A 25,614-nucleotide genomic window follows, 5' to 3' on the forward strand; every position below is an offset into this window, starting at 1 on the left:
ATAGCCACTGAGCAACCACGGCGGGTAACTGACGAATCTGCTGCCAAACATTATTCTAGATAAAACAGCGTGCATTAGCATCACAAACAGCAAAGCACCTTTAATTTATACTTACGTTCTACGATACACATCAAACTTGGGCTGTCCAGAGAGCCCACGATGCGGCGGTTAGGCTCGGCCTACCAGTCCCCACGTGGGAGCGGCCCGCAGCTCTGCCCTAGGGCAAAGCGTCTCAGGACCTTGCTATTAAAGTTCTTTGTCTGTCTGTCTGTTCTACGATATATTGAAATTAAACGTGCTACTCATTAAAGTGCCTCGGTGTAACAATTAATAACAATCTAAATTGGGTTAAGCACATATAAAACATCACTGGATCCGCTCGGAAGAAACTTGGTCCGATAAAAAGCAAATTAAAGGATGGCACAACTGATGTGAAGATAATGGCGTATAAAGCAATTGTTTTACCGACTTTGGAGTATGCTGGCATAGTCTGGGACCACCATACACAAAAACACATTAAAATATTTTACGAATTCAAAAATTCCTGGTTTGAACCCGCGAACACGGGTACTCAGCAGCTGAACACCATATTGTCACGCATACATCATATTACTTATCGACGGTGAATGTTTTTCACCGTATTATCACTGTAATAAATTTGCTTGCTCCAGACACACACCTACCCTAGCCCCGCTATCTTACACCACTGCTATCCGCGTTTGTACCCAACAGACGCGTGTAAAACATGCGGACGCAGAGCAACGCTGCGACACATGCTCTGGGAGTGTACCGGCAACAACGGTAATCAAAGCAGCTCCGTTGGCGACGCGTCCATAATCGCGGCTGTTGCCAGAGTAGAAGGCTCGAGCTCCGTTCTTCCCGACGCCGCCCCGGATGCGGGAGCCGCCGGGGACCTTCTCCGTAGGCGTCGCCGCCGCTGGGAGGCGGCTATCAGAAGTTCAGAGCTGGCAGACCAGCTCTGGGCCGTCCGGCAAGCCGAAGATGCCGCTCGAGTCCAAGAACTTCGAGCCGTCACCTGAGGCCACCACATCAAGAACTGCCGGACTATTCTTTACTAAAGTTTCTTCTTCTTCTTCTTCTTCTTCGGGCCAAGACGCGCCTACTGCATCCCAAAATTTCTTTATTTTGTCGCCTATTCTGTAGCGAAATGGTATTGGGTAATAAATTGAACTTGCGAAGGGAATACATTACCTAATATATGTGAGCACCGGTGAATACCTTGGAATGTACGGTGAGACATGCATGTAAATAGAGGGCGAATCTAACCCGCGAGGTTGATTTCGACGACCGATGACTGTGCTCAGCGTCGACCTTGTGCTTTGAGCGTTGCTAATTTTCCTCTGGGTACAAATTCGCCCAGAAAGAGAGTTAAATTCTTAACTCGCACTTTGGGGCAAGTGTTTGCTTCTTCACTGTCACTGAAACGTGACAAAATTCACTAAACAACCGCGGCGTTTCTTTCTTTCTTTTTGTCTTCTACGTCTCCATCACTCACGTCCCACGAAACGGCACATACAAGCACATACAAAGAACGAATGCCCGCCGGCGTTCCCCGAGCAACAGAAACAACGGAAAGTCTTTTTGGACACCCGCGCCTCCGGCACCCCCGCCGCGACCGTTTCCTTCCAATGTTTCTCCTTACATATCTTCCCTCCCCCATCACGACGACCGCGTGAGTCGGAGTCGGATGGAGAGGAGGAGGCGCCCGCTCCCCTTTCCACTCCGGCGCCCCGGCTCCGCAGCCGCGGTCTCACAGAGCAGTCGGGCCCGGGCGGGACGCCGGAGCGGACGCTCGACCCGCGTGCGTTCGTCTTCTCCCCAAGCCTCGCGCGCACTCCGCACACACGCCCGCATGCCCGCATGTCGTAAAGCGAGGCCTCCACCGACGCGGTGCCAAGCGCAATGCCGCGTCCCTGTTCGGCGAAGGAGAAATGCTAGTCGAGTGCGGACATGGAATAACGACACGAAGACGGTCTCGGGCGACGCCGAATAGTAGTACCCCGGTGATGTGAATGGATGCCAGTGGCGACGGAACCACCGACAACGGGCCTTGTGGTTCCTGAAGACAGCGTCTATACTCCGCTTATAGGTAGGAGCGTGCTTTCTCTTCTTCGTGGGGCTAGGGAGAACAACGGTATCTCGGGTTTACGCGAAGACCTGAATCTTCCAGGCGGGATGCAGCACGTGAGTCGTGCGCGGGGTAAGCTGGAGACTGGCGTCGACCTCAGAAATGCTGCTGATGCTTACGTGAAGTGCAGGATAACACAAAGGCTAAAGAGTAGCCAGAATTAGGATACTTGGCGATTAGGCGAATCAATTGGCTCGTGAGTACATGGTTAGTTAATATAAGTGGTTGAATTATAGTGGAGCGAGCGTTTACGCTTAGTGTTGTTGCCGCTATCTTCTAGGGGATGGTTATTAGCGCTCAAGTAAGCTGCCTCGAAAATCAGCAATTTATCGAGCGGGGGGTGATAGTTTTCGTTCACCACGGAAGCAAAATAAGCAGCTGCTTTGCTCCTTGTCAGAATGACCGTCAGCGGAAGGCTGACTGATGTCTTAATAGACTCCGGCGCGTCAGTCTTCTTGCAATACGTTAGTGATGCCAATCGCTACAATCGATTAATCAGTCAATTGATCCATCAAAGGCTGGCCATTAATCCAGGCAGAAATCTTAATCATCGCCCTGCCTAAATCTGAACTAAAGCATTCACAGCCGCCAGAGGTTGAAAGACAAATCATGCAATACCTGCACGGGCATACCGTTCATTTTGTTCCCATTACGCGACGAGCTGTGAAAAGGCCGATAGTCTTTGCAAGGCTCAGCGGTTCGAACTAATAGTATCTCAGCCGGTACTCACACACCATTTCATACGGTAAACCGCTCCGCGTGATCAAGCATCGGCCAATCGCGGTTGCGAACATGCCATTAGTGAAGGCTACCGACCAATGACGAGCAGCTCCAAAGAACGAAAATGTATGTGAATTTTGACATCGAAATAGTTGCTCTTCGTCAAAGAGGAAATGCAAATGTCAACGACAAGAAAGTCAGTATGGAAGAGGCAGACGATAGATGGTGGTGGTGTTGTTGCAGCAGGCGGGGTTATCCTGGCATACATAACCGGCAAGGTGGAGGATAGAATCGGGAGAAAGAAGACCATGCATTGTTAAAAGGACTTAACATCAGGCGCGCCTGTCCAGCCATGATAGCGGCAAGTGCGGGAAAGCGCGGAAGCGGTACTGAATGAAAAGTAAGTCATACAGAACAAAACTATTTGCTCCGTTCACATCATGATCATCATTTATTCATGATTAATTTTCGCTTAACGGTTGCAAGAGGAGCAATACATAAAATGGGAGGGGCAATTATTAATAACAGACAATGGTCGTTTATACGATCAGAAAAAAATACCAACATGACAAAAGAAACTAGTATATGGATATAAGAGCAATAAAGTAACAGACGTATTACATACAACAAAATTTGGTAAATAAACGCAGAGTTACGCAACAATAAGTATAACGAGTAAAAGGAACATAAGCTCAAACATCAATAACATCAACACGTAGCGCGCACGCAGAATTAGGCACATTCTGTTAATGCAACACGTATACACTCAAACGTATACATTGAGTCTTTGGCAAACGTTTTGAAATCACTACGTGGGTGACTACATAAAGTTCACTTGCATCGGTAAATGTGTATAAGATATAATTGCATTGAAAACAGAAACGAGAAGCAAATTTTACAGTGAATATTTTAAACACATAAATCGCATGACTCATTCCATAGTACCGAAATGCAAGAAAAATTTACACATTTCACTGCGACATAACGAAACACCGCGCACACTAAGAAATAGAACACATTGTAAAAGCTGCGCTACATAGGATGCGGTCTAAGTTGCTTCAGTGTAAAACACTCTATATCTAATTTGTGTTCATTTAAGTTGTCTAATAGTGTAGAGATGCATGACGCATCATAAGCTATCCTAACCGTATTTAGTTTTGTTGGGATGCACTTTCTAATATTTTAAGTATGAATATTCTAAATACGATTTCCGAGGTACGAATATGCCGGCGTTCACATGTGGTAAGGCCCGCGGCGCAGGGAGCCACACTTCCGCATGACTACGCATTCCCGAGTAGCTGACGCCAACTTCATCTCGTAGTGCTATGGCAGTCTAAAATGTTTCCCAGGAAATAGCCTCTCGTTGCCTCACATAATCAACAGTGGTCCAATAAGGAAAGTCGCTGGAGCAAACGTTCGGGCAACGGGACGTGTCACCGTCGTAACTTCGACTCCAGCGACATCTCTTGTTCGACTGTGTCGATCCTCTTCTTGTGAAAAGTTTAGTCTTGTTTGATTGTGCGTCACGCGAGCGTCGCGATACGCTCATTTTTACTCGGAATATAGTCGGGAACGCTCAACATTGGGATCATCAACGCGTTATCATAGCGGCGATAAGCATACGTCCCGCAAGTCTCCTGCTCTTGGAGTGTCAAGACGGTAAAGCTTCCAGCTTATATATATGCAAGAATGCAGAAGCAAAAATCAGCTAGTCGTTCATATGCTGGCAGTAGTAGCCGATTTATTTAGCGCAGGAATGACGGTTGATTGTGAAGTTGCAGATATGGCACGAGCCCTGACTTCCATATGTAGCTTACGGGTGCACGACACAGATATTACAAAAGCCGGAACGCATATATTTCGAAACGAAATGTACAACCATGTTTCTTAATAGGAGCCTAAAGATACAGCGCCCTTACACGTGTTTTGAAAAAATTCGGCAGAACCCATCTCACGGTGGCTGTCGACGGTAATGAGTTAAGCAACGAATCAATATAGAGACGATGTATTGCCACCGTTGAAACGAGTTATGTATGAGGCGTGTACTGCAACGTCACTCCTCTTTCGCGCTTCCCTAATTGAGTTCTACTGTATATGTCACAAAAGGTAGCACAGTTGCACGTAGGTCTGCCGTCTTGCTCGCTTAAGCATCCATGCTATGCTGGAAAGCCACTCCTTCTGACTGCAGGAGAGGCGCTCGGGCCAGCGGTATAGGTGCGTTCTCGTTCGTTTCACGTCGTTGCTCATAGCAACACTATTGCTTCATATTTAGAATAAGAAATCTTGGGCAAACAACGACTCCCGAAAAAAAAATAAGCGCTACGAGTTCGCTGTGATTTGTATTTTATCGATAATCAAAACGACGAGAATTTTGATTAGATCGAGACAGATCGCGCGTAAGATACGCGCGATCATGAGTTTGACTATAAATATACTATGCTGCCATGCTAGATCTGTTGGGTGCATCTCTGCATATCGACATGTGCAACTCCTTGTATGTTTATGGGCGCCAATTTTCAACGGGTAAAGAATGTTGCGAGAACATCGCTTGGCGCAAGACATGCGTACATGTACCGAAACTGTCCAGAATGTTGATGCCGATTCTACATCGAATCAATTCAGATCAGATTATGTTCTCAACGCGAATGGTGGTGGACATTCTCAAACGTGCTGGAATGTACGAATCTTCTATAAATAGCCAACGCAACCTACCCGTATGTCGGATATTGACGTCCACCGAGTATGCTCGCCGCGTATTTGTCACTTGTTTTTTTGTGGTGTAAGTTCGCCACGTGAAGTTATATGGGTGTCATACGGTGCACTTTCTATCGCGATTGGCTTCTTTGCGCAAGCTGCAGGAAGGAGTCAATTGCGGTCCAGAATATCGATCCCGATCAAGTATACTGTCACCATCGAAAGAGCCGTCTGACTCCGGTATTATATTTGTAACTGAGTTTTGGCACTGCCTTGTTCTTTACCGTTATCGCAATGTGACGCAGGCTAGGTAAGCAACCGATTAGGAAATTCTGCAGCATGGCGTCAAGCCGAGTCGTTATAAATGGATTGTTTTTCATCCAATAAACACTCACAGCACCACTATATCTATATTATCTTCATGCTCTACGTGCTGCATGCTACTTTGATCGAGCGGCTTAATTAGCGTGTGAAATAAGAAGTAAATGTATGGGGTCGTTTGAAACCTAAGCAGGCATATATTGTCTATTTTTGCCAAATAAAGTGTTCTGATACATGTGGGCAGCTGGGTGCCGTTCGCGAGTAATCACAATCGTTTGATCATGGGGAGCGACCCAATTTCCTACACGCAGTAGCCACTGAATACGGCGGCGGACGACGGAGACGGATCTTTCATGTGGAATCGAGAATAATGCCTTGCCATGTTCTGCCGAGTTTAACCAATTCGGTGCTACGCAGCAAACTGCTCAGTGGCGCTGGAAAGCACCGACCGACCTTTAAAAAGATCGCAACAGCGAAGCAGCAGCAACGGACAGTACAGGTTCAAAAAACACGCACGATCCCGCTTCACTGCCAGCTGACCAGACTGCGAAATGGCGGTGCGGCCACTCTCAGTGTCTCGCCGGCACGCGTCACAAATACTTCCCGACTGCGAACTGGCGGTTCGGCCAGCGTCAGCGGCGCAGCCGTCAAGTTGGCTTTCTTACAAGGAGGCTGCTTTCTGCGCATCGGACTACGTCTGGCGAATAGCGGCGCGAGCGGCGAGCTCAATCCGGCGCGCAACTCTTGCTCCGTAGAGTAAGCCTATACACTAACTCTATTTCCTGAGAACACTCGGCGCCATCTGGCGCCGCCGCCGCGAAGCCTGCACGTGACCTCCGGAATGCATGGCGCGCCGGTGCGCGGCGAACGTGTTGAAACGCGTTCAAATGACGAGTTACCAATCTCCGCTTTATGTATATGTATTTTTTTGTATCCTCGATGTTAATATTTCCCCCTACACTAATGTGCCCCACACGGGCGCTGTAGATATTGTAGGCCTCCGAGACGAGAAGCGTGGCGCACCGCTGCCTGCTAACGCTGAGAATTGTTCTCTCGCCCCACAACCAGTGGCACACGCTCAGTGACCCGAATTGGCGACAGCTTCAGTGAAGAGCGGCATATGCCCATCGCATTCACGGCGCGGCTCGTTAAAGCACTGTCGCGAAAGACGTTCTCTGAAGAGCGGCACATAACTACCCAGTGTATTTGTGGCGCAGCCTGCTAAAGAGTTTCGTTGCTGTCCTTGAGGAACCCTTGTGACGGGGGTTCGATTCCGCTCGGCGCGGTAGAAATTTAAGGGGTCTTTTTCGTCGTTGTGGAGCGGCACTTTCCCAGTGGCACATACCTAGCTACCCAAGTTGGCATCAAAGTCGCGCATTGCATTTAAGAGCAGCACATATCTACTGGCACGTACGCAGTAGCCGAAGTTGACATCTTAGAAGTTCACTGAAGATCAGCACAGACCAGTTGGCGCATGCCCCATGTTCCAAGTTGGCGACAAAGAATTTCTTCGAACAGCGATACCTATTTCATCCCGCACCCTAGGTTACTCATGTCGGTATAAAAGAGGTTCGTTGAAGAGCGGCACAGATATACAAATTGCCGCATACTCAGTGACCCAAGTTGTTCTGACGGTTGGTTTCGAACCCTGTTCCGTCAGCACAGCAGTAGGATACGCTACCCATTCGACGACGAACTACCCAGTGACTGAGGTAGGCGGGAAAACGGACAGACAGATAGACAAGAAACTTTAATTGGTCCTAAGGGACTACGTTGTCGTAGTCGCGGGCCGCACCTGCGCCGGGGGCGGAAGACCGTGATCTTCAGCCGGGAAAACGGAGATACAAACATACATAGATAGATAATTCGCTCCTGGAAATTGCGTGAAATACCCTATAAGAATGCTAACGCATTAGAGGCCTAACTCTGTGAGTGAGTGAGTGAGTGAGTGAGTGAGTGAGTGAGTGAGTGAGTGAGTGAGTGAGTGAGTGAGTGAGTGAGTGAGTGAGTGAGTGAGTGAGTGAGTGAGTGAGTGAGTGAGTGAGTGAGTGAGTGAGTGAGTGAGTGAGTGAGTGAGTGAGTGAGTGAGTGAGTGAGTGAGTGAGTGAGTGAGTGAGTGAGTGAGTGACGTAGGGACCGCCAAGCCGAGCTTGACGGCCCGATCGCGGGCACTCTGGACGGCCAGGGTTTGGTCGTTGAGTTCGGGGCTGCCCAAGGGCGCAGCCCACCTATGCTCGATGAAGGAGGAGAGGAGCCGATGGCTTCACACTCCCACAACGAATGATCCAATGTTGCCCTTAGTCCACAGGCAGGGCAGTCCGCACTGGGATACTTTCCGGGTATAGGGCATGAAGAACCGCAAGGTTAGGATAGGCACAGGCTTGTAAAAGTCGAAGGGTCACCACTCGCACCCTGCATAAGGCGCGGTGTGGGAGGGGGAATACCCACCTTGACAGATAGAACCTCATTGAACGTGAGCAAGGGAACAAGGGGAACTGCTGAGGCGGCGCGGTCAGTGAGTCCTCGCGCGGCCTCGTGCGCGCCCTCGTTGGGGTTAGAGGGAGAACCCTCAGTCGACCCCAAGTGAGCGGAAAATCAAGTGAGAGAATGCGGAGTGATACTTTTGCATAACTCTGTGGTCATTTTTTTTTTCAACCACCATCCATATTCCGGAACGGCAATCGCTTTCCTACAGAAAGCAAGCGATGCCTGGTACACTTACTCGAAATAATCTCCGGAATTTGGTCACCTCGACAAAGACTCGTCCTTAACATTGCGCATTCAGTCGTTGTCGCATTCCTGCTAATCTGTTAGGTAGTAGCGGAGCGAACAGGCTTTTTGAAGCAATAATTGGCGACTTGCACCTCGACAGTTTTCTTTAACTGTAAAGCTAGCTTTCCCGCAAGATACTCTGCCAGCTGATGGCGTAACCATATGAGTACAATTTGAGCGTTTCACGAGAGGAAAACTGTCGATATGGCTCGCGTAATCAAACCACATGCAATAGCCAAATGCTAGCACGCACAGTTTGCACACCGTGTTCATTTGAACGAAAATCGGTGCCGTCATTAGTTGGGCAAATATTTAACGTGCCCAAGCGAAGTTGAGAAATAGAAGAAAGAGGACAAACCACTTCGCGTGAGCTCAAACCGCTGTTGGAGAAGCTAAATATAATACCAAACCTGAGACATCACTCACTCCTAATGATGTTTGGAGATCTCATTTCTAACAGCGAAGACGTCAAGCGTGTTTGCCCCCTAAAGCAACAATATAGACCAGCTCGGCTGGCCGAAGCTCTCTGAAACGTACGTGATAAGAGTGTGCCGAAACTAATGGAAGTTCGCCAACGTAAATGGAATCCACTAGGCCGAGTTCCTTGCGTTTCGTTTGTTTGTTTGTTTGTTTGTTTTGTAAGAGATGTCACTTTGTACGCCCAGTCATTAGGCAACCGGTTAACCGGCAGACTTCTACGATACCAGCTACATGCGCGTTCGTTCCTTCCTAATGTCCTGACATTCTAGCACACCTTCTATTTTTATTTTTCGCAGAGCACACGTGTATCCTGTATTCGCTTCGTATTTGAAAGCTTTGAGATAACAAAAAAGGCGAGTTGATTCGCGTAATGAACACCTGGATGCATTAGGGACATCCATTCATACAGCACACACATAAAAATTGACATACAGAGAAAAAATGCTCTGTGATGCGTGCTCTTCTATTTTTGCCTCTCTCCGTCACTCCGCGTGATCAATCTTGATGCATGAACTACTGTTGCGTAATATCAAATCTTGGTGAAATTCGCTCGCAACTGAATGCGACCATGCTTTACGCTGGAAATGAGGGGAGAAAAGAGCACTCGCCCTGGTGGCATAGTGCCCCTGGCGTTGCGCTGCTAAGTCTTTGGGCTCCCGATCAAATCGCGGGCTCGACGGCCGCATTTGCGTGGGGGCAAAATGCAAAAGTGCCCGTGTACTATGCATTGGGTGCACGTGAAAGAATCGCAAATGGTCGAAACTATTCTAGAGTCCCCCTCCACGGTGTTCCTCATGATCATATTGTTCATTTGGCCACGTAAAACCCCAGGTTCTTTTTTTGTTTTCATTTCAGTGGCGATTTAGCGGTAAACGCGAAGGAAATGCGTTAGCATTACGTCGCGCCTCTTTGACGTACCGGATACATTACCTAAACCGCATTCACAACATTGCAAAGTGTTGTTCAAGAACACCTGCCAGACGTCGAGACATCCGGCCGCAGGTGGGATACGAACCCACGTCTTCGCATTACGCGTGCGTTGCCCTTAGTAATTGAGGTATACCGCGGCGCCGTTTTCCAGTCCACTTTCTGGGGTATCTATGTTTATCTACTAGAACTAACCCTGGGAGAGTTAGGCCAGCGTGATCACTGTTTGTTGACTTCTTATGATATGACTAACAAATATCTGGCCCCTCGGTTGCCTCTCTCCTCGTTCAGGCTGAGGCTGAGGTAGCATGACCTATGTCACATAAAAGCTAATGAAATTGGCGCACAGTAGCACTCGGCTCGAAAATATTTTCACGTACAGAGATCGCAAAAATGAAAAAAGAAGAAAGAAAATGACGCGAGTTGTACAGACTGAGTTTTCGACGCCTTCGGCGCGGCGGGGATCCTAGATGAACAAAAAAATATGTATAAGACAACAAACACGAACAGTGGATGCCGCGCTAGTTATTTTTCTCTCGCCAGTGTAAGTATCGTGTTCGACGCGCCTCTTGAATATTCATGAGGCGGGCCGAAAGAGAAAAGCGTCCCAAGAAACAGGTCGCCCCTCTCTTCCTCCTCGTACGAGGGGGCGGCATAAAAGAGTGGGCGAAGCGCCTTTCTCTGTCGGCGACGGCTCGCTTGTTGTTCGATGCGAGGGGAAGTGCTACGGCTATAGACCCTGCACGGTCGCAAGGCCTCGTCAACAGATCGATGCACGAGAACAGCGCCGCCGGCCACTCCATCATAGAGCGAACGCCAGCCAACCGTATACACGCGCTCTCGCAAGTCCGGTGTCGTCAAGCCGTCGGGGTCCGCTTCACACCTAAACCTCCGGGCGGGCATGACCCGCTTTTCCGTGCAATGCTGTACACTGTGGCTGCTTAGGAGTCGAAGATTGGACACTGGGTCCACAGGCATGGTGTGCGGCCAGCGCTGCCACAGTTTACAGCATTGCACAGAAAAGCGGGTCATGCCCGCTTTTCCTGCTTTTTTTCTGTAAGGCCACACACGTCAGCGAACTCACCGCAATTTCCTTCTTTCTTTCCCTCCTCTCTTTCCCTGTTATCTTTGTTTTCCCCTTTCCCATTCCCCCGGTGTAGGGTAGCAAACCGGACGTTATTCTGGGTAACCTCCCTGCCTTCTCCTTATCTCTTTCCCTCCTCCTCCTACACTGTGGCTGGGTCGGGACAAAGGCCGGGCCTAATTCGCGCGCAGTGCATCGGAAGGGGATCAAAGGCCCTCCCACCGAGGGCTCGGCGAATGCCTGCTGGTTCTTGAGGGTCTGCTCGGACTTCGACTGGCAGGCCCTCTCGAAGAAGAAAGAAGGATCTTAAGGAAGAGAGGACTCGTAGCGTGAAGAGTAATATATATGTAGAAGCACGTAGAGCGCCACACAGAGGAAAGATCGAAGTGCCACTCAGAAAGCCGTACAATATGGGTTGCTCGACGACAACGAGAAGGATGACGACCAAGCGCTCGACTACGATATAACGACGACAAAGGTCAAAAAGAAAAAAAAAGAAAAGAAATGGCGGCTCGATGACGTTGTCCGCACAGTACCACAGTAGCCGCAGGCCATGGGGTCAAAACCTGTGTGGGAACAGATCAATTTACTTTAATACGTTCTACTTAGGAGTCGTTGGCAACTTCAAACAGTGGTGGCATGCTGTTTTCCACATAGAACAAATACATAGATATACTAAGAATGAAATAACGAGCCGACACTGAGCAATATAACGGTAACAAGAACGAAAAAAAATTTTTTTCTTTCTGCCGGCTATCTTCTGTTGCCGGCTATCTTATGTTGTTGATGATGATGATATCTACATGAGATGTCCTTGAGCAGCTATCGCTGTAAGACATCTCTGCGTGAATATAGGAATAAAGACAATAACAATTGTAGTGAGGCTAATAAAAGAATGTGAAAGAATAGCCTCGCCAGTCTGCAATTGCATCACGTGTGCGAGAGAGGTTTGCGACACCCCTGCGACAGGAGAGGGTGGGTTTAGTGGCGAGAACTGCTATAGCCTCCCGCGTCCTCTCTACACCTTGCACCTGCCACCCCCCCCCCTCCTCTCCCCCCTTCAAGCGAATACGACCATTCCCTAAGGTGGTGCGCAGTCAGTAGAAATGCGCACACTCGCCACACAGCATGTATTGGATGAAAAAAAAAGTTAAGCCCCACTTAACCTTTAGGAACTGCTTTTACCATTGCGCATTAGTCGCCTTCAAGAGAGAACCTCAAGGGGAGCGATGTCATGGCGTGAAGAAGAAGAATTCTGGCTCTTACAACTGCGCAGCGATATAATCAACATGAGAATCTGCTGCGCATCCGAGATGCACACCTAAAGAGACTAGGGTCATTGAGAATTAGATCGCCTTGGCAGCGCGAGACTGACATCACAACGTGACCTCAAGTGGGACCAGTTCTGCCTATAAAACTGCCGCTTTTTTTTTCAATCCTTAACCTTTCATGGTCGGCGAGTTTCGCCGTCCCTCCTTCTTCCGCTCTCTCACTCAGTCTCTCACGAATTTTTATGCAGCTAGCAATAATTACGCTTCTGCGTGAAGAGAGTTCCAAGCTGAGCGATCACTGGGTGTTGGCAATTCACAGGGAGAAATCACACGAGTAACATCCCAAACAACGTGTTATCACCTGGCCACAAATAGTGGAACCTTGAGTCAGCCTTCTCGCCTATAACCTCATCAAAATAGAGAGAGAGAGCAATATTTTGAAAAGATGGCTCGAGGTCCACTTGTAGAAATGAGCAAGCGGAAAGGGAATCGGGCTGCGTGTGACTCACTGAAAATTTCAAATGCAAACCTCTATAGCATACATACTAGCATGTGGCTGTACCCAGTCCTCAAATCATGCGTGCACTAATACTTGTATCAAAACAGTTAAAGATTTGTTCAGCAGCGGTATAGGCAAATTAGAACACTACATGCTACGTGTACCTGATGTTGGACGCAATGTACGAAAAAAATAGCACACACGAGGACACAGCGAAGAGCTTCTTAAGCGCCGCAATAAATTCATTCGTCACAAAAGCACAATTGTGGTAGCATAGCCTGCCGTCAAACTCACACTTAAAGCGAATGCGTGTGGTTGATATGTGCCTGTAACAAATAGCATTCGCACTTTGTGCCTTGGCACTGAAGAATCTACAAAGTGAAGTAGACCACGCAAGCTAGACTGTTGATGGGGAAATTTGAACTTCTCATCTCTCTCTCTCTCTCTTTCTCTTTCTCTATGGTCTTAAGAACTGCAGAATCCTTAGAGAAGGTTTCTCTGGCGTATTGTGTAGGGTGTGAAGATATATATCACGCACACACGGGAAGAAAGGCAAACGAGAAAATCTCAAAAATAGGCTGACCGCATGACGCCTCAAGAGGCACAACGCCTATAGCTTTCTTTGTAGAGGCCGCCTACGTTCGAGGGGTTCGAAGTCAGTAGTGTTGTTGCTTCGAATGTGGGGTCTGACGTCCGACCCCTTTAGAAGACCATCAGAGAGGTTCCTCTGTCTGCCTCTTCCTGCCCTTGCCGTTATTGATCGAAACCACTTTTCGCTGCAGAGTCATTCATCTTCCCTAGATTGTCGCTCCCAGGAGATATCTTCTTCTTTATACATATATATATATATGTTGCTCTCCTTTTTTGTGACCTCTCCTTGTTTGTTTGTTTGTTTGCTTGGTTGCTTTTCTGTTTGTTTTTCTTGTTTGTTTGTTTGTTTTGTTACCTTCCGTGTACATATACCAATGCACATTATGTTTTTGTGCTCTTAGCGTATTTGGTTTCACGCCGGAACAGTCGCGATCGTTCTTCATCGCCAGTCAGTTAGCGTGGCTCGCGTTAATGGTGCTGCGCTTCGCCATCGTTAACCGATTTGTTGGCAGTTAATGGTTGGCTTGAAACTCCGAAAAAAGTTATACGCGTACGCTTACACCAAAAAAAAAAAGGAGAAGCTCATTAGTTCATTACTACAGCCTAGTTAATGGGATGGGAGAAAGTTCAGCCTAAGCGGTATTTAGATTAAGCTGAAGGATGCTAAAGTTATCCCGGAATGGCGATAAGACTAAAGACAGAGCTAAATGCGAACCAGTCAGCGATAAAGGAAATAAAAAACGCAAGTTGTGTTGTTGTCCTCATCTTTCCTGCGTGACGTACTTTGTTATTCGTAACATTGTTTTGTGTTATATCTTGCATCGCTTACAAGAACTTAGTTTGTCAATTGATTGACGTCAAGGCTGTTCGAGTCGCGAAATTTCTGAGCATAAACGAATACCAACATTCGCGAAAGACTACCTTCGAATATCGAACATTTTCAACGTGCAAACAAATTGAAATATATAGGTTGTGGTGTAAAATAAATAGAAAAGGAAAACAAAATAAAACAAAATGATGCTTGTGTACTTACGCCATTTTATACATTTAATGTCGTTAAAAATCACTTTTCAGGTTAGTAGAATTGCTTGTAAACGAAAGTCGATCGTATCTTGTGCACCATAGAACGACAGTAATGAAGCAAAAGGACAGCACGGGGGTGCACGCACTCTGGTATAGTGTTGTGCTTGCTGAAGGGTCTAACTATGCACACCACTATACATCGCCTCACATCGTTTTAAAAGAACATTAACTTGGTGAAATTGGCCTAAGTAGTTGCAACATGTTCGTAGGCTTCGCATAAGGCGAGTAACTGGAAACTACGGTACAGAAGTGGATCTCCTTCATGCGTTGGCTCGGGAACTAGTGCGCATGCGCGACAGCCGCGGTTCTCCTGCAGTAGATCGAAACACACGACAGAGTCTGCACCTTGCATAGGTCTTTCTTTAAGTGCTGCAACTGTTGTATACGTTACAGTATCACGTACAGAAAAGTGTATATGACAAATTCAAACGTCATTACGACTGCTTTCACTCCGGGTCACGGCCACCATGTATGACTTGCTGGAAATAAACATACTACTATACTACTATACTACTAATACTACATACTCGAATCGCAAAAGCTATTTGAGTAGTATTAAACGTTTCGAATATTCACACACTTCTAGAAGGTATATATATATATATATATATATATATATATAGATTATGTACTGTTATATACAAGTCCATAGAGAGCACTGTAAATCTGTATTAGACCGCAACTTCAACGGCTAGCGCCTTTATAAATTACGATTCAGGCCAAAACCACGATCTGATTACGACGCATGCCGTAATGGGGGACCCCGGATTAATTTTGACCACCTGGGTTTCTTAACGCGCACATAAATCTAAGTACACGGGTGTTTTTGCATTTCACCCCAATAGAAATGCGGCCGCCGTGACCGGGATTTGATCCCGCGACCTCGTGCTTACGTACGATGGTACGATGTTGCAGGCTCGTCGCTCAGAAAGTGCGACTGATTTAACCAGTAATCTAGTTTACACACACACACACACACACACACACACACACACACACACACACACACACACACACACACACACACACACACACACACACACACACACACACACACACACACACACACACACACACACACACACACACACACACACACACACACACACACACACACACACACACACACACACACACACACACACACACACACACACACACACACACACACACACACACACACACACACACACACACACACACACACACACACACACACACACACACACACACACACACACACACACACACACACACACACACACACACACACACACACACACACACACACACACACACACACACACACACACACACACACACACACACACACACACACACACACACACACACACACACACACACACACACACACACACACACACACACACACACACACACACACACACACACACACACACACACACACACACACACACACACACACACACACACACACACACACACACACACACACACACACACACACACACACACACACACACACACACACACACACACACACACACACACACACACACACACACACACACACACACACACACACACACACACACACACACACACACACACACACACACACACACACACACACACACACACACACACACACACACACACACACACACACACACACACACACACACACACACACACACACACACACACACACACACACACACACACACACACACACACACACACACACACACACACACACACACACACACGCGCGCGCGCGCGCGCGCGCGCGCGCGCGCGCACGCACGCACGCACGCACACACACACACACGCACGCACGCACACACACGAGTACACGCGCACACAAGCCCACGTGCTTACACAATGTACAGCGCTAAACCAAGCGCAAGAAGTGCAACACTTCGCAAGTTATGTCGGTCGTAGAAAGAAAGGGAAGTGCATTGAAGAGCGCATAGCAAGACTGTCATTGCAAAAGTGCGAAACAAGGTGAGGCAGCGGCGGCTGTCGCGCCCATGTACGCCTCTGCAGCCACGGCGTCGCCACAGCTTTCATAAATAACGCAAACGCCCCCCAAAAAAGGTACGCGAACGGCAGGAAGGACGTTGCCAGCGTTGTTCCATTTGCATTCACGCAGAGTTCGGCCCGCTTCCCGAGGCGTCGCGCAGGTCAAAGAGAAAAACGCCGGAGGAAACGGCGCGCTGAGTAGGCGCTCGAGTTTAAAGCGCCGTACAGAAGAGACGAGGGTGGGATGGGGCAATGAGGTGGGCACTTGCTTATTTATTTGTTTCTCTTTTTGTCGGTGCCGGGGAGCCCCCATGCTGCTATAATAATCCCTGCTTCCTCCGGGTCTCGCAGGAAGCCGGGAAACGTGTCGCAGCTTTTACGTACAGGAGGCGGCGGCTAGCCGCCTATCGATCGAAAGCAAGGAAATGGCAACAAAAAAAAAGAAAGGACCTGCAGCGTCAGCGCCCAAAGCTCGTGGCCCCTATATGGGAGTCCGCAACTTTTTTTAATCGGGATCAGCGAAAACGCTGATTCCGCCGAACGACGACCTTTTTTTTTCTGAACAAAAGACGACGCTGCTGTTTCTTTCTTTAGAAAAGTATGGGCTCGTGCGGCAGCTTCCCCCAGCCAGTTACACCATCAGAAAGAAAGAGAAGAGATGGTGATAAAATAACGAATAAAAAAAGAAACAAAGAAATCACTTTGAGACGCGTGATTCTTGTAATCATCCATTCATCTGGTCTGACTTCACAATTATACTCTAGCCACTTGTTCCCATTCCTGCCATATCAGTTTCTTCATTCATTCTTACAATTACTATAGGTGCACATAACGATGTGATTCTTGGGACATCTCCAATTATGGGCACGTGTCATGTTTTGAAGAATCAGCGTCATCATACCATCATTACCATCATCATCGTCGTCATTCTTGTAATGAATTGCGCTTCCTATAACAATAATTTATTTAGTGGCATTTAAGCCACTCAAATTTTAATTTCTTTATTTTATTGGCTGAGAGTTAATGACATCACTTCAAAACATTCAATTGCAGGAATTAGGTCTCGTTATCTTACACGTCATATAGCAACTAAATGTATGTGACTTCATTGCTACCCAGGTTTAATTCAGTAATTGGCACATGCGACTTATGGCAAATAATTAAAGAGGTAATTAGAATATATTTTAATTAACTGACTAAACACTGCCATACGCCATGCAAGTAATTCCGGCAGCTTCAAGTAAACCACCAAAAGAAGGTTTCGATATCTACCACGAATTCTTTTAAAAAATTCTTAGAGCCTAGGAAAGGAAAAATAGAGAATAGAACATCTCGTGAGAGATTGACGTTTTGTTCGTGCGCCTGCTATCCTCCTTGTATTGGCACGCACGCAAACACACACGACTGCTAACATAGATATATATTACAAGGTCCTGGCGAAATTAAAACCACAGTGAAAATCAAAACTGTCTTATTCCGAACATTTAGACACACTTTCCCGCTATTTCTCTACATAATCACCACTCCGATTGAGACATTTGTCGTAGCGTGGTACCAACTTTCCTATACCCTCGTCATATAGCCGGCTGTGCTTTCAGCCAATTATGTACGATGGTCTGCAGCTTGCTGTCTGAGTCAAACTACTGTACCCCTAGCCAGCGTTTCATGTGAGCAAAGAGATTGTAATCAGAGAGAGCCAAGTGCGGTCTGCATGGTGGGTGATCAAACACTTCCCATTGAATACGCTGCAGGAGCTTCTTTGTTGCAGATGCACTGTGCGGCCGCGCATTGTCATGAAGAAGGACAATGCCTGATGACAACATTCCTCTTCGCTTGTTCTGAATAGTCTTTCGTATAGGCGTTCAAGAGTCACGCTGCAGGAGGCCCGCAGTGATGGTCGTGCCATGTTCCACGAATTCCACCAAGAGGACAACACCACTGCTGTCCCAGAATGCAATAGCCATACACTTTCTGCTGGAGTAGGCTCGTTTGAACTTCCTTGCTTTCGGGGAATCAGAATTCATCCACTATTTGGATTGCTCATTTGTTTCTTCAATTTCGAAACGCACTCGTGTCTCGTCCTCTGTGAAGATTTTCCTCAAAAAAAAAAAAATCTTCTCCTTCATCGTGGTAGTGCCGGAGAAACGTTAAGGCTGCGCCCATTCGCTGTCTTTTGTCTCGGTCGGTCAGCATTTTGCGAACAAACCTCGCGCAGAGCTTGCGGTACTGTAGTCTCTCACTCACGATCGTATAGAGAGTTTACCGTGAAATTTCGGGAAACGAATGACTCAACACAGAAATTGTGAAAGGACGATTTTCTCGAATCGCCTGTTTCACTAGCTGAACAAGGTCGTCGCTTGACACTCGCTTCCTTCCCTGCCCGCCTACATCGTGAACGTCTGTGCGTCCTGCTTCTGTCTCCTTGAACGATTGCCGCTCTTTGCTGTCGCACGTGAAAGTTGTACCGTACACATTACTCATTCGTCGATGAATTTCGGCTGCATTGCACCCCTGAGCATGCAGAAATCGAATGACAGCACGCACTTCGCGGGATACTCTATTGTTCGAGACACGTTTACGTGCTCACTGCGCGCTCAGAATCGACAACTGCGACCTCATGCGGTCGACGGGCACACTAGACACTGCGCAACACATCTGCACACAGCGTCATCGGATTTTCACTCTGCTTTTAATTTAGCGACCGACCGGACCTCGAGAAAAAAAAATAATAACCCTCGTATATTGGGGCGTTGCCTTTTTTGTTGTATACGTGGCTGTCAGCGTGTCGCAACTACCTCTGCACAACACGTCCGAATTCGTGCACCGCATCCTAATAGCACTGACAGCAACACAGGTCGAAATGCGGCCATACGCCAGACTGGTGGGACCACCGCAGCATATAGCACCCTACCACACGAATTTGACAAGGAACAACCGCTTCTTTCTTTTTCCTTTCTTCCTTTCTTTCTTTCTTTCTTTCTTTCTTTCTTGTGGGTACGAATTCTCTCATTCTGAAGGGTATAGCCTTCTGCGGAGGACCGCGTATTATAAATTCCTCTCGCGCGGCGTGACCAAGGCCCCCACCGACACGGCCCGCTCTACACCCGAACGCCGGCCGCAATCACGCAGAGCACCCGGCGCGCGCTGGGCTCTGGGAGAACTCGGGGCGCGTGCTTCGAATGCTACACCGACCTCACTGCGATCGACCGCGCGGTGGGCCACGGCGGCGGCTTCTTCGCGCCTACACAGGGGCGTCGGACCACTTTGGGCTCCACTGCAGCGCGGCCGCCAACGTTACCGTATACCGTACGGCAGGCTCGGGGAAAAAAGAAAAGAAACGGGCGCTGCAAAGTGGGAACCTTCGATTGGGGCAGCGAGTCCTCTCCTCTCTGATTGGATTTGCTCAACTCGCCTCGTTTGGCGCCGACAAGCTGCCCTCTACTTTGCGCGCGCCCAGCACCAGCACCACCGGCTCGATTGTTGGCACCGTTTCCATTCGAGTGAGCTAAACAGCGCGTCACTCCCAGAGTGTACCTCGGGGCCTTTGTCGCCTAGTTTGTCGGCAATTGACAGCCGCGGAACGGGCCGGTATTGAAGCGCGTTCTCGAAGTTCGTTGACAAAGCCACGGGCTTGCGTTATATCTTATATCCACTGGCGACAGCAATCGCGTCAGTGTAGGCTTAGCGAAAGGTACACCTTCATCTAGTAGGAAATGGCGACGAAAAGAACACACAAGGATGGACTTCTGCTCGGCCCCCTTCGCGTATTGTGTCATCTTTTGTGCTGTGTATTCCTCTTTTCACGCTCGTTAACAGTATATTTTTTTAGAGTAAGTTATCCATCAACTTAATAAGCACATCTCATAATTCTGCGCCAACACAACCTCCGCAAGTCATAAGGTCCTGACCCCCGCCCCCTTCCTCTCAAAAAAAAAAGAAACAAAAGAACCGAAAGGCGTTCAAAGATGTGTTACTTAATATAGCCTAGAAATAAGACGTCATAGTGTTCATTCCCCTGCGCTCACCTTAACGCGTTACACCTCAAAGCGCCATATGATGAAACGCCAACAATGAAGCAGTCGTAAAGGAGAAATATCTTTGTAATTAGTAAACTGATTGAATCATTCAGCAAAATGAGCTTGCTTAGTACTCGAAACGACCGTGTGCACATGTACTCACCTCTTTGTTCGTAAGAACTGTTTGTGTTTGACATCTTCGCTAACAACATGCTTGCTGTACGTATACAGATTGACCGGTGCCCTGTTCTTACGAATAACGCTAGTGTAAGAAATTATCCTTCAATTTTCCAGAAGAATTTCACATGATTTCATACTATCCCACTCTATAGTGCAAATGACGAGATCGCGGCTTTCTTGTTCAGCTATGTTCAAGTTTCACAAAACTGTGCCCCGACAAATATTTTGTAGACTGACCTATAGGTCAGTCGGCGCATCAGCAGAAACCAAGAAACTTCCTCAGCTGGGGGCTGTCATTGCAGCTGATTGTTAAACAAAATGGTCATGCGTATTTAACTCGCTTGACAGATCTGGTGACGCTTACCTGACATATAACCTAGTTCAATTCTGAATGGCCTCTTGTCTCGTTTTAGGTCACGATCTCGTGCACTTCTGAGACAGCGACCTGAGCAATATGGTGATCCGGAAAAGCAAACGATTTGTTAGGATCGAAATTGGAAACGTTCGCCACTGTCGTGTTGCCGGCTCCTCCACAAACGCTGCATTCTTTAATGCCAAGTCTGCGCGTCAATCTATCAATCGACGTCAATCTGTCTTCGTCCTTGTAATGTAATCATACTGCCGTCGTTCAGTCGTGATGATGCCACCTTTGTCATGCGGTCATCTTCAGACAGTCGCCATCGTGCCTCCACTGCCAGACCGCTGTCGGTAATTTTGTCGTGGTCTTGCCATCATCGTCACTCAAGCTTCGTCATCGTCATCATCGTCATCGTCATCATCACTCTTCACGCCATCGCCGCCATGCAGGTTTTGTAATTCAGTCATCGTCACCCCATTGTCTTCGTGCCGTAGTCACGTCATCGTTGACGCTGTATCGTCGTCATACAGTGTCGTCATATCGTTATCCTCACGTCATCGTTATAACATCGTCATATAGTTTCGGAATCGACAACTCACTGTCTTCGTTTCTTCTTCGTCATTCCATCGTCGCTGCGTCGGCGTCACACAGTCGTCGTCACCGTCGTTCCTTCATGCTCATGCGTGACCTCGGCAAGCGAGTGCTATAGCAAAGTGGGGCGGTATACATAGCATGCACGTGACGTCACATCCGCTGCTGTCGTCTGCTTCCGCTACCTTCCGCCATCTTGGGGAACCTTAGCAACAGGCGCGCGCATAGGCTTATAGGTTCCCCAACACGGCACCGCCGTAAACCGGAAGTCGCGGAGTATCCTTGAATGACGTACGTGCGTACTACGTATTGGAGTATGTGGCAGACAGCCGAAGCAACGAAAGTCTCAAAATTGTCACTGCACGTGACAAACAAGCGTGACTTCAGGAATGTGGTCTGTCGCCACATTCCTCGATTGCTATCCGCATAACGATCCACAGTCATCGCGAGGTGAATTCTGCCGCAATTTTTATTGCAGGTTCGAACTAAGTTCGATTTTGTGACAACGCGACTGCATTCTAGTGTCACGGACATTAGAGAAAGAGAACCTCGATGACTCAAAAACTAATCCAAGCCGCTATCCATATACGCCGCGTGGCGTCGCGTCCTTCGTCATTGCCGTCGGCGTTTCTTTGGCACCGTTGAAGCTCACTTAATAATTCTGTCAACGGTTGTTTAACGATGCGTGCCGCAAGTCGCTGAGTGACCCTCCTACTTCCCGCATATGCATCGTAAATGTGTCTGAAATGCGTAACGCTCTCGCGGTGTGCGCAGAGAGAGCGAAGGCAAACGTGAAACAGAAAGCTAATTTAAAGGCCGTGGACCGTGAACGGCCTGAGGGGCCGGAAAGAAAGAAAAAGAAAAGACCGAGGACCGCCGCCGAACTTCACGGGAACACGTGTTCCGCACATGTATCATGTTTTGAAAAAAAAAAGTGACTGAAGACGTAGCAGCTTGCGCGGAAGGCCTTTCACGGTCAGCTGAGCGCTGCGCCTGCCGCACGCTTGGCTGCAGCTTCGAGTTCTTCGTTCCCACAGCCCTAGCCGACACGGAACAAGAACCGATGCGGCCGTGTTCAGAAGAGTGTATTGTTTATATAAATTTCTTTTTATGTTCTTGTTACCCTGTCAAAACGAAAAAAAAATCATCGTCGCTGTCTCTCGGCGTGACAGTAAAAAAAAAAAGCGAGAGAAAAGAAACGACCTCTTTAGTTTCACATCACGCGAAGGAAAAGAAGTATTACGTCGGCGGAGCTATCGCAAGAGGTGCCGTCATTTCCCGAGAGAAATCACGCTACCTTGCTCTGGTCGTGCCGTCCGTGACAGCTGTCAGTGATTATGAAGACGATGATTTGTACATGCGTTACAATACCTGCCACAAGTATGGGGGTGTTTTCTCACTGCGGCTTTAACTGGCGGCTGTAATGACAATAATTATTTGGGATTTTAATGGCGCAATAGCCGTGCAGGCTATGATGCGCCAGGCAAACGTTCTTGGAATTCGCTTATTTTTTTAAAATGTGGTAAAATGGTGTAAATGGCCAAGTAAAAATATAAGAACATGAAATGTGCTACAGTTCCACTAGGGTTCCTGTTCCTGCACGAGTTCCTGTGACTTTAAAATAGTTAAAAGAATCTTCATATGGCACAAGTGGTTCATCGTTCAATAAGAGCATGGGATGGAAAGGGATTTTTTTTTTTTCGTAACGAGTTTCAAGATATCTTTGTCTCCATTTTTCTAAGCCGGGACATGTTATTAAAATGTGTAGCACGAAATGGTGGCTGTTGATATGACGCTTGAGTACGTGTGACAATAGTGCACAAATTCCCTAGAACAACATACCAGTCTGAAAACTATAATGTGCTGCGGGAACACTAATATATGGCAGCTCACTTATGTGTTTAGTTAAGCGAACAAGCTTAATTAACTGGCTAGTCAAACAAACTGTCCTAGATTAGTTTTCAGGCTCAGAGGTGTATTTTTACATGAGACTGGCAGGTCTTAATTAATAGCAGACGGCGGTGTATGCTGCCACCGGAAGAGCTTTTCGTGGCTTCTCTTCGGTGAGACCAGCAAGCTAAACATAACGACCATAAGAGGCTGACTGTAAGACAGAGCAACCGGGTATTAAATCAAATGAAACAAATTATCCCTCTCAGACCAAGACTGTGAAGCAATGGAAGTGACAAAGAAGCGAGTAGAAGCATAGCAAAAACCTGAAGTAACTGAGACTCAATCACAGAATCTAAGAGAGAGAGAGAGAGCTTATCTGGTGATTGTCTTCGGTGATCGAAATACGCGTCAGTGTTCTGAAACCTCGCGAATTGCACGAGACCCACGGATACCGGCCGCCCACGCGCTGTCCGTGGGCCTGGCGCGTGTCATTCTAATGGAAAAATCGATCTCCGGTGCCAGCCAGCTCACTCTCAGGCCTGCGCAACGCTCCGAGGCCGCTGCGCTTTCGCCGTCTCCTCTTAATCTCGGCCCGTGCCCGCCCTAATTAAAGTTCAGCGCCTTCCTCCCCTTCAACTTCTTACACGGTACCCCCCTCCCCCCCCCTCCCCTCACTCCTCGGCTCACATCCATTTCCAGAGGGATAGCAAGCCGACTTCCTTTCTGCAGAGTTTGCAGCAGAGAGGCAGAAAACGAAGGAACCTGGGGGAGACCAACCGTAATAGCGTCTAGCTTTGTACGCGAGCGTACGCACTTAAACTCACTCACGCACACACAAACGGACACAGAGATAGGTTTTAAAAATGCTTCAGTCATAAGCACATTGTAGCATATGCTAAGCGCATTGTAGCATGCTTCACCACACAAACACCATTATTGCAGAGAAGCAATCTTTCACGAGCACACTCTGAGAAGTATCAAACGTGTCCACGGCCGTCCTGCACGGACTCTTCAATCTCGTCGCAAGAATAATATACAAAATATCACATTTGAATAAAGTTGAACGCTTGGATTAAGAGGAATTATCTTCCAAGGTGAGCGCGTATTGGAAGTTCATGCTTCATTTTCAATAGACGCCCATCTCGAAAGAACTATTCGGCAGCCTGAAGCTTTGCACTACTGACGTTCCTTGGCTGGATGCTGACGTTACTTCCAGGAGACCTATAACGTTATTTTTAGGAAACTGGAAATATTCAGGAGATTGAAAATGCGCAACCATTGTCTTTTTTTAAAATCTTATATAAACCTACGGCCAGTGGTGTGTACTAAGGAGAAACGTATTCTGCTTTTCCAGGTGCAGTCGGGGCAATGGAGGTCCCTGTACTTTCTAAAGGCCACAAAGGTGAGTGAATCGTCTGCTGCCGTGCATTTGAGGCACAATGCGGTTTCGTTTCAAACTTAGCGCGCATGTACGGCGATAATGACACATATAACTTGTGGGCTCTTCCACAAGCTAACCGTTTGTGGAATGCCTTTCCGGATAACCTTGCATCAGAGCGCGATCACGCCTAATTCTGGGATGATCTTAAAAATTATCTATGCTCCAACATCAGATGCTTTGCATTTGCCACTTTCGCCACTGTCCTCCCCTACAGTACTGTTGCCGATATGTCCGCCCTCTTTCTTTCTTTTTTACGTGAAAACGATCTTTTGTTAAGAGTTTTTATTTTCCACAGCACTGCTGCCGTTAAGTCAAACTTACTTTTTTGTTGGTTGTTGCGTCTTCATTTCTGTATTTCTTTTTTCTACTTTGAACGCTGTTGTTACTCTCTTGCTTTTATAGTGGGTCTTGTTAAGTTCTCGGGCTCCTTCGCATCTTTCTGCACTAATCGTTGTTTTACTTTGTTAAGAAGTTATTGTATTTTAGTCTTTATGTATGTATTTACTGCCCTACCCCCCCCCCCCCTTTACATAATGC

General features: G+C 47.6%; 1 protein-coding gene across 4 annotated transcripts in view; it reads left to right on the plus strand.

Moving 5' to 3' along the window:
• LOC135906350 (protein shisa-4-like) overlaps nt 1–25,614 on the plus strand; it is a 184,461-nt gene that overhangs the window by 127,081 nt on the left and 31,766 nt on the right. For 2 of the 4 annotated variants that reach the window (XM_065437693.1, XM_065437694.1), the window contains exons 1-2: nt 1,797–2,110; nt 24,991–25,038. In XM_065437693.1, the coding sequence (XP_065293765.1) occupies nt 2,038–2,110; nt 24,991–25,038 (121 nt within the window). In that variant the 5' untranslated portion in view covers nt 1,797–2,037. Of the gene's footprint in view, nt 1–1,796; nt 2,111–24,990; nt 25,039–25,614 lie in introns of those variants that run through there. The other 2 variants (XM_070538887.1, XM_070538886.1) reach the window with 1 other exon arrangement.

This window comes from Dermacentor albipictus, chromosome 5, assembly GCF_038994185.2.
Source record: "Dermacentor albipictus isolate Rhodes 1998 colony chromosome 5, USDA_Dalb.pri_finalv2, whole genome shotgun sequence".
Taxonomy (NCBI): Eukaryota; Metazoa; Arthropoda; class Arachnida; order Ixodida; family Ixodidae; genus Dermacentor; species Dermacentor albipictus.